The 10,053-nt window shown below is 48.3% G+C and overlaps 2 protein-coding genes and 1 long non-coding RNA gene across 3 annotated transcripts in view; 1 reads left to right on the top strand and 2 right to left on the bottom strand.

Moving 5' to 3' along the window:
* Positions 1-4,285, bottom strand: part of LOC120827685 (xylosyltransferase 1) — a 24,276-nt gene extending 19,991 nt beyond the window's left edge. The window contains exon 1 of the mRNA XM_040190764.2: positions 3,924-4,285. Within this exon, the coding sequence (XP_040046698.2) occupies positions 3,924-4,166 (243 nt within the window). The 5' untranslated portion in view covers positions 4,167-4,285. The remainder of the gene's footprint in view (positions 1-3,923) is intronic.
* LOC144384571 (uncharacterized) lies at positions 485-2,071 on the top strand. Its single transcript, XR_013451365.1, has 2 exons — positions 485-1,783; positions 1,922-2,071. It is a non-coding gene; the product is annotated as an uncharacterized LOC144384571 (long non-coding RNA).
* Positions 4,286-6,847: 2,562 nt separating the features above from the next.
* On the bottom strand, positions 6,848-8,471 carry LOC144384570 (uncharacterized). Its single transcript, XM_078084205.1, has 3 exons — positions 8,241-8,471; positions 7,612-8,124; positions 6,848-7,466 (listed from the first exon to the last, which is right to left on the bottom strand). The coding sequence occupies exons 2-3, from the start codon at positions 8,106-8,108 to the stop codon at positions 6,950-6,952; spliced, it is 1,014 nt and encodes a 337-aa protein (XP_077940331.1). The 5' UTR covers positions 8,109-8,124; positions 8,241-8,471; the 3' UTR covers positions 6,848-6,949.
* Between the last annotated feature and the right edge of the window lie 1,582 nt (positions 8,472-10,053).

Raw genomic sequence — 10,053 nt, 5'->3', positions numbered from 1 at the left:
GACTGATGGAGGCTGATGAGCCAAAGATGAGATCATTTAACAAGCCTCACAGCCACGAGTCTGTCACGCACACACACACACGCACACACACACACACACACACACACACACACACACACACACACACACACAGTATTTAGAGATTATCCAACAATCTAAACTAGATTAAAAAGCATGAATCCTGTGGGAAAAGCCTGATCCATCTAATCCGATCTGACCTGCCTGTTACACAGTAAATTTGCCAGTGTCAAAAAGGCAGTGTCAAACTATTTTAATTCTTCCGGAGTTCTTCCAACAATGGACAGAGTAAAATTGAACCAGAAAACTTCCAGTGTTGGTGAAAATAATCGGAGTTAACAGAGGTTTTACTCTGTCAGTGTTATTGACTCTCTCAGGCCCTGATTCAACACTGATTAGAGCAAGATGCCTTCCAGAGTATCACAAAAAATACTCTGGAGAGCCCCGCCCACCAACTTTCCCGGTCAAACTGAGAATGTGGATTCTGGCATCGCCATCTTCCTCGCATCGAAATACTGTGGCAAGTCTTTCTACTATAAACTATTCCCGTTGTTTTTCTTCATTCTAGTAGAATCTGTATAAGAATAAAGGGACGTATTCATTCACCACACTAGTCAATGTTGGGTACGTGTCTTCAAATACCGAATTTCAAATGGCTAACGTGATATCGGGTCGGCGGTTAGCTTAAATGTAGCAGCCACATGTCTGACCTCACAACACCAAACTGAACAAAAACGACACGAGGTAACGTTAATGTCAGCGAGGACGAGCTGTCCTGGTGTGTTATGTGTCATGCTTGCACATTTATTTCAGTAAAATGACGACAAAAATTCGTTGAAGCAGTCATATTTATTATTTCTATTTGAGCCGGAGCAAATCGCTTTAGCGTCACGTCACAATTTGGTCGAGCATAGCGGGACATGTCGCGGACGTGCGGACGTGCTCATAGGACCCGCTAGTTCACCGGCAGACGGCGGAATGCACCGAGTCGACCCAGTTAACGTGAACGGAGCCGCGGCTCCGAGAGGCTCGGTTCACGTTAGCTGCTGCTGTAGCCATAGACATATAAAGAGTAGACGCTGCACTGGCTGCTGAGGCGCAAACAAATAGTTTTTATTATATTATATACCAGAATATTATTACTGTTACGCCTACTATGAATATTAAAATACGCCGAATCATGTTTTCGGTGTCATGCCTACAAAATGCCGTGAACATCCGCTTTTGTATTCAGCGAGTGACGCGCTGACACTTCGTTGCGCCAGCTGGCACTGAGAGGAGCGGGTGACCGGTCCAAGCTGGCGGCCCCGCGGCTCGTCAGCACCACTAGGCAGCAGCGGTCGATGTCTATTCTTTATGTCTATGGCTGTAGCTGCTGTAAGCTTAATTTATGCTTCCACGTTTCGGCGGCGGCGGGTGTGGCTGTGTGTTTCTGCGGGTGCCGAATCCTTGGTGAGCCGAAGCTCATATTGAAGCGCAGGCTACGGAGAAGACGTGAATTTACAACACTGGTTCACCCACTGAGGGACCTGGACGAGCAAATGCACTTTCGATACTTTCGAATGTCAGCAACTGCCGCAAATTACGTTCTGAGCGGACCAATCACAGCACTTGCGGCCCACGTCAACTCGACTCGCAGTTAGATTTTTTCGGAGGTGCACGTCAGGCTACGGCGGAGGGGTCTACGTAGTTACGTAGTTACTTAATATGTATATTTTCCTTTTTTCTTTCAGGTTGTTCTTTAATGTACTGTGGTGCTCTGGTGGTAAGTAATAAGTTGATGTACTTGACCGAAAATGTAGTTGTGTTTGTGATTTTTAAAGCTGAAATAGGGTATTTTCAGGTTGTCAGCTTGTATGGGGTTGTAGATCATAATGTTGATTTCAGTTTGCTGTCTTTGCAGATACCATCATGTTGATCAAAACATTCCTGTCATCCAGCACCAACCAAGATCTTTGCCACTGTGATAAGATGTGAGCTTTACATGTTTTAGGTTTACTTTTGATGGCAATATTTCATGTTTACTTGGAATAAATATGTATTACAGTATGGATACAATTGTCTGTGTGTTTTTCCCCCTACATAGATATGCAACACTGGTAGGAGTTGGTTAAAAATCAACACTCTTTGGAGTGATTTCATAATCAACATAGTGTAAAGTAGGTTTAACACTGGAAAGGTTATTTCTTTTATAACTCTTTAGTGTTACATGTGAATAACACTATGGGTGTTACTTCTTACATAGTGTAAAACTTGATTGACACTTCTTAGAGTTAATATTATTACACTACACTGCACCTAGTGTAAAATTTTAACTCTTACCAGAGTAAAATTGACTCTGGAAATTTAACTCTGTGTTCAGTGTACATTTAACACTCTGTAGATAGGGACCATATGTTCACTGAGGTAGTGTTAAAATTGACTCTTTAAGTGTTGTATTAACACTGGCGATTTTACTGTGTAGGATGTGGATCAGCGCTGACATGTGGCACTGTGTGTGTGCGTGCGTGTGTGTGTGTGCGTGCGTGTGTGTGTGCGTGTGTGTGCGTGTGCGTCCGCTCCAAGGTGTGATGAATGTGAGAGTTGTGCGACTGTGGCGCCAATCACGACTGCAGTAAACACACTCAACTCGAAATCAACAGTCAGTACACAGTGTGCTTCACAGACACACACACACACGCACACACACACACACACACACAACCTGCTCACCTGCTTTACCCCCCGTCTCCCTTCACCTCCCAATGTCCTATAAAGAGTGCTGGCATGTGTCTCTACGGCAATAACTGTCAGAACATACCACACACACACACACACGCACACACACACACACACACACACACAAGATCACAGGCCATCCGGTTAACTGTAATGAAAGGACGTAAAATGGATCCCTGCAATACAACCCGACTCTCTCTGTCACACACACCCTCACAAAACCACACAAACACACAGACACACAAACACACAGACAACACACACAATCTGTACTTTCATGTCTTGACAACATGAGAACACCTGGATCCCAGCAGGTGAAGCAACACACACAACATTATTTTCTGAACATAAAACACTGGAATCTCCCCCAGATCTTAAACTGTACAGTGATTAAAGACACACACACACACACACACACGCACACACACACACACACACACACACACACACACACACACACACACACACACACACGTGATATAGACACTGAACGACTCAGCTTTTAACTTTACAAACCACATAATGTTTAAATTGCCACTTTTAAAAATATCAGCGGGGAAGAACAACCATGAATTTAAAAAAAGCCCTAAACATAGTTTACATGTTTCCGACGGTACCTGAAGGGCTCCTCTACATCTGCACGAGGAGGACTTCTAATTAAGCCCTAAATCACCGCTGTAGAACCGGACTCACGTCTAAGGTCACACATTCTGTGCTGGAACCCGGAGCAGCCGTGAAGGTTTCAGATGAAGACCTTTATGAAAACGTGTTCACCGTATTCACGACTCCACAGAGCAAACGACAAACCGAACTCCGGCAGTGAAACACGCAAGTAAGTGCGCTTCATTTGAAACCACGCTGACACGTGACTGAGAAACCCGACCAAGTGATTCTGGAGCAGAACGTGCGTCACGCTTTTATTCGGCACGCACTCATCAATAAATCGGGACTTCGTGGCAGCAAACGTGGATGTTGTGTCGCCACATTGATTCCGGCTGCACGTTGTTCCGCTTGTCTAGATGCTGCCTGAGGTCTGGATGTGACCCGCAGAGGGAGTTCGGCCTACCGAGCAGCCGCTGGGCAGCATCTCCCCGGCCGCTGCACGCGGGCTGCCCCCCGCCCCCCCCGCCGGGCGGAGGGAACGCGGGTGTGAGCGCGCATGAAAAGCCCCCCGCCGCGGCTCTTACCGTCTGCAGCCGGTGGCGCGGGTCGCCCCTCTTCTGCGGCCGCCCGTCGGCTTTGCGGAGCCCCCCCGCCCGGTCCTCCTCTCGCTTCTCCCGGCTCCTGGCGCCTCCGTCCCCGCCGGCGGAGTCCAGGCTGCTGAAGTTCCACACGATGAGGGTCTGCACCAGCAGGACGGCCAGGGCGGCGATCAGCAGCGCGGACCTGGAGCGCCGGGCCGGCCTGCGGGCGCACGGGTTACCGGTCATCTTTCCTCCTCCTCCTCTTCCTCCTCCTCCTCCTCCTCCTCCTCCTCCTCCTCCGGCGGCTCAAGCTGAGAGCCCCATCCGCTAAACGCCGACAGCGGGGTGTGAGTGCTCCCCGACGCGGCCTGAGAGGCGCTACTGGCGGGCGCACGGGGGAGGGAGGAAGGGAGGAGGGAGGAAGGGAGGAGGGAGGAGGGGAGGAGGGAGGAGGGGACTTGGCAAAGGCTTGGAATGAGGAGAGAGGTTCGGAGGTTCGGAGAGAGGAACCGGAGGCCCTCATGCGGCCGATCATCATCTCAACAGCTCACACAACAATAATCATATGAATGAGAACGACACGAGGAAACAATCCTTCCAATTATTATAAATATAATGACAAAATAATCTTCATAGTAATGATAATTAGTAATTGTTCATTACATTTAGCCGACTTACAATGAGTGCATCTCAACGATCAGGATACACGATAATAATGATAAAAATATAATAATCATGTTTTAAATCAGAATGGCTCTAATAATACAAATGATACAAACTATAATAATAATACTATACTATAATAATAAAAAACAATGATACAAAATGATGAAATTCATCATAATAATAATAATATATTATTGATAAGCATTAATTGATTAAAATACAAATTATAGAACTATTCATATACACTTTATTAATACTGATAAAAATGTTATACAATTAATATACAATTAATTTACGCCCACTCAGCGTGTCCTTGTGACTCCAGGAGGGCCCCTTAGGGCCTTATAGGCGGACGGGTTCTAGTGGACGTGCAGAAGCACCGTGTTGTGTTTATGTGTGCTGGACTACTTCTTACACTGCAACATGTTGAACTTTCCTCTGAGGGACTCTGAAAGGAGTCTTTGAACGCAGCAGCTGTGCACGCTGCTGCTTCTCCTTGTTATGTCCAGCCCTGAGTATTAAGTTAAGTTGGCTGGATATTTATAATGTATTCTTTGGGTATGTGTTGTTATTGTTTACTCACCTCTCCTCTCGTTTCAGACTCCTCCCCCCTCATTTCGATCTCTCCTCTCCTCGTTCTCTGCCTCTATCTCTGCTGCCAAAAGATCTTTCTACCAATCCAAAATCGAATCCTCATTCTCTAACCCCAAAAAACTCTTCTCGATCTTCTCCAATCTCCTCGAACCCCCTACCCCTCCTCCCCCCTCCCCCCTTCTTCCGGGAGACTTTGTCAACTACTTCACCAAGAAAATAGCTGACATACGCTCCTCCTTCTCAAACCCACCTCCTACTTCTCGCGTCCCACCGACCTCACCTCTTTCGCCCTCACTTTCCTCTTTCACCCCCCTGTCTCCTAACCAAATTCTTACCCTAGTAACCTCTGCCCGTCCGACCACCTGCCCTCTTGACCCCATTCCATCACATCTTCTACAATCTATCGAACCTGACCTTCTTCCGTTCCTCACCTGTCTCATCAACAACGCTCTGTTATCTGGCCACTCCACAGAGACTGCTCTCCTTGCTGTCTCTGAGCAACTCCACACTGCTAGAGCCGCCTCTCTCTCCTCTGTCCTCATCCTTCTGGACCTCTCTGCTGCATTTGACACGGTCAACCACCAGATCCTTATTTCCTCCCTTCAGTAACTTGGTGTCACAGGCTCTGCTCTCTCCCTTCTCTCGTCCTACCTCGATGGTCGCACCTACCGGGTAACCTGGCGAGGATCTGTGTCGGAACCTTGTCCTCTTACTACTGGAGTTCCTCAGGGTTCCGTGCTGGGTCCCCTCCTGTTTTCGCTTTACACAAAGTCTCTTGGCGCTGTCATTCGCTCAATTAACCCCCGACGGTTTGACCTGGTCAAACCCGACATCCCGACCCGCACTCTCCGCTCTGCATCTGCAAAACTACTCGTCCCTCCCTCACTGAGAGCAAAACACTCGACTAGATCACGACTCTTCGCTGTCCTTGCGCCGAAATGGTGGAACAAGCTCTCTGAAGACACCAGGACCGCAGAGAGCCTTCACATCTTCCGCCGCAAACTAAAGACACACCTCTTCAGACTCTACCTCGACTAAAGACTAACAAATTGTAGCACTTAAATTGTACTTGTAACGTCACTCATCTATAGCAAATTGTAAATTGGCTTATTTGAGGAATTTTACTTTCTTGTTTCTTGTTCTCCTGAGTTTGTACCCTATGGTTGAATGCACTTATTGTACGTCGCTTTGGATAAAAGCGTCAGCTAAATGACATGTAATGTAATGTAATGTAATGTAATGTGTGTGGGTTCCACCTGGGTGATTTCAGCTCCTCCCTGATTGTTTGCACCTGGTCCTCATCACCCGGTGTATTTAGTCTGTGGGTTCCTGTCCTCTGTTGCCAGTTCGTCTTTGATACTCCATGTTCCTAGCGTTCAGCATTCATTCCCGATAGCCTCCCTGTTACGACCCCTGCCTGGTTAACCAGTTACGTCTCTGCCTTTTCCCTGCCGGATACCTTACCTTGTGATCGACTGCCTGCCCGTGTACCGACCTTGGACCGGAACTTTTACGAACTCTGCACCTGCCTGCCTCCTGTCGGGTTATTACTGCCATCCGACAGTAAAGTTGGTTAACTGCACCTTCTTGTGTCTCTGAGTCGTGCAATTGGATCCACACACTTGTCTGCACACCTCAGTCTTCAACAAAACAACAGCCACTCAGACTCAACAACAACCGTTTATTTTTCAGGTTTCAATGACATTTACTTTTTCTACAAATATATAAAAATACATCTGAACAAATAAATGGTTGACATGTCGTAGAGCTCACATGTAGCCCCGCCCACTAGCGGCTGGCACTGGTTTTGGGGCGATGGTTTTAAGGATCTTGATTCGATTGGGATCCCAGACACAATCCTCCTCCAAACCGCTCCTCACCATTCCACAGTTGGGGGGCACCCAGGCCGTGTCGAACACCTCTCCGAACCGGGAGTCGTGCCAGTTCTTCTGACGGGGGTGGCCTTGGCGGTTGATGGCGATCACTTTCCCCACGTTTACACTAACCCTGATGACGACCTTGTCACCCTCTAGGTGACCAATGGGGTAGCGGCTGGCTTTCTGCAGGTCTCTGCTGAGGTAGACGCCGGGGCCGAGCATGAGTTTGTCCCCCAGGGACTGACGGAAACCGTGTTTCAGGATGGATTGAGCCGCTGCCCTGGTGGTGCCGTGGTACATGATGTAGCTCCTGTGATCACCTGGAGCATTGAGGCCCAGTGGAATTACCCCGTAGGGCAGATCAAAGTCATCTTCAGCCCACTGGTACGACATGTTGGTGTCCAGGTGTCTGAGGGGGAAGAGCAGAAAAAACAACAGCCACTCAGACTCAACAACAACCGTTTATTTTTCAGGTTTCAATGACATTTACTTTTTCTCCAAATATATAAAAATACATCTGAACAAATAAATGGTTGACATGTCGTAGAGCTCACATGTAGCCCCGCCCACCAGCGGCTGGCACTGGTTTTGGGGCGATGGTTTGAAGGATCTGGATTCGATTGGGATCCCAGACACAATCCTCCTCCAAACCGCTCTTCACCATTCCACAGTTGGGGGGCACCCAGGCCGTGTCGAACACCTCTCCGAACCGGAAGTCGTGCCAGTTCTTCTGACGGGGGTGGCCTTGGCGGTTGATGGCGATCACTTTCCCCACGTTTACACTAACCCTGATGACGACCTTGTCACCCTCTGGGTGACGAATGGGGTAGCGGCTGGCTTTGTCCAGGTCTCTGCTGAGGTAGACGCCGGGGCCGAGCATGAGGTCACCCTCTACGGACCGACGGAAACCGTGTTTCAGGATGGATTGAGCCGCTGTCCTGGTGGTGCCGTGGTACATGATGTAGCTCCTGTGATCACCTGGAGCATCGTGGCCCAGTGGAATTAGCCCCTGGGGCAGAACAAAGTCATCTTCAGCCCACTGGTACGACATGTCGGTGTCCGGGTGTCTGAGGGGGAAGCGCAGAAAAAACATCAGCAACACAGCAATGGACCCAGAGAGCTGAGGGGTTAGTGGTTAGCCTAGCTTAGCACAAACACAAACATGCCTAAAGGGTCCACATACCTCTGTCTCTCTCTGCGTCCCTCCAGGAGTGAAGGCTGGAGGTCCCTCCGCTTTATTTAAGCACCTGGGGAGGAAACCGTGGTTCTTCTTTCACTTTTGTTTCCCTTGTGCGGCGTGTTATAACTTTTGTTTACGGCGTGTACTCATGTGGGCGTGGCCACCACGGCGGGTTCTGTCCCGCCAACCAGCAGCTCTGGGTTCAGGCCTTCAGGGCCTTCGTTTCCTGCAGGTGTCAGATTGTGGGAGTGTTCTTGTTGTGGATCACCGCTCCCCTTTTCCTCGTTCTCCTGCAGTTTCGTTTCCTCGGCGTGGAAACAGAAACAGAAGAGCTCGGCCCGCCGAGTCGCAAGTCGGGTCGTTTCCCGTAAACGAGGCGTCTGTGAGCGAGCCGCACCTTTCATACGGGGAAGTCAAATGTTTACACGTAGACTTTAAGGATTAAAAGATCTTCAGTTACTTATTGAAGACGATTACTTAAAGTCTGGAAAAAACACTCAAATCTGCGAGTAACATTTTTAGAAAAAGCCTCCCGATCACACGCAACACGTCACCATGTGTCGCGGCAAAGCGCCATCGCTCATTTGTGTTTCTTCAGTACTTGATGCCCTCACGGTCCACACGGGTTCTGGGTTTGAGGCCCTGGGGTGGGAGGGGGGGTTTACGTTACATTTACTACAGAGCTTAAACTCGCCATCTTATGACGTCCACTGAAACGGCGAGTAAAACGGCATCGACCTTCACAGCACGTTCACCCAAGTGGGTGGAACCGGCATCAGAGGCCGGTGAGTCGGGGGGTCGGGGGGTCGGGGGGGCGTCCCTGCTCTCGTGACTCATTCAGCAGTCCAGCTGGTTGTGAGATGCATTATTAAATCACTTATTTGTGCGATGATGTGAATCCTAGCTGTTCCTCGGCGGTGACTCAGCACTTCTCCTCCGCTCACTTTGCTTCTTCAGCTTGAGTTGTCCATTAAACTGAACAATGAAAGAAAAGGGAATTCAGCCTCAACGCAGCAGCTGACGGAACAGGTTCTGTCATTTTATAATCTGCGTCATCATCAGCCTGATCAGGTGACTTCATGTGAGGAGGTTAGAGGGCGTCCACAAACACACGGCGCCGTAAAAACAGCGGTATCACCGTTCATGCCGTTGATTTGAACCCAAACAGAGATCTTTTCTTTAACCTCTCCGGGGGATTTTGTTGCTTAAACACTTGTTTATGGACATCTGTAGGAAAATGACAGATATAATAATATATTCAGTGTACTTGCTGTTCATTTGAGAGCTCCAGGCTGAATCCTGCTGCGTTTTATGGCTCGATTGGATCGATATCCGTGTAGACAAGAGCTTACTGAGAGCTAGATAACACACACACACACACACACACACACACACACACACACACACAGTGGGAACGTTAATATAAAAACACAACAGTTGATCACAGTTTTCCTTCTGCTGCATCAGCTGATTAATAAACGTCTCAGTAAACAGGTCACATGTGACGCGTGATGAGTCACCAGTGATGAGGTTTCTCCTTCGAGTGACAACAACACCTTCATTATCAGTGTATTTCCTCCTCATCTCAGAGACACCAGACAACCACAGACCCACAAACTGCCTCTTGTTTTTTGTCTCCTTTTCTTTCTTTCTTCATGGTTGATTTGTGTCCATTTTATGTCTCTATGTAAGTACTTTGTTACTCTTTGTAGTTTTGTGTGGTTATAATGCTTAATGTGTCTTTGTGATTGTTTGGTCCTTGTCATGGTCCTTGTGAGTCTCTTAGCAGCTGTTTTGGGTCTCTGTGTAGTTGTTT

This window comes from Gasterosteus aculeatus, chromosome 11, assembly GCF_964276395.1.
Source record: "Gasterosteus aculeatus chromosome 11, fGasAcu3.hap1.1, whole genome shotgun sequence".
NCBI lineage: Eukaryota > Metazoa > Chordata > Actinopteri > Perciformes > Gasterosteidae > Gasterosteus > Gasterosteus aculeatus.
This window is presented reverse-complemented; position numbering and strand designations above follow the sequence as displayed.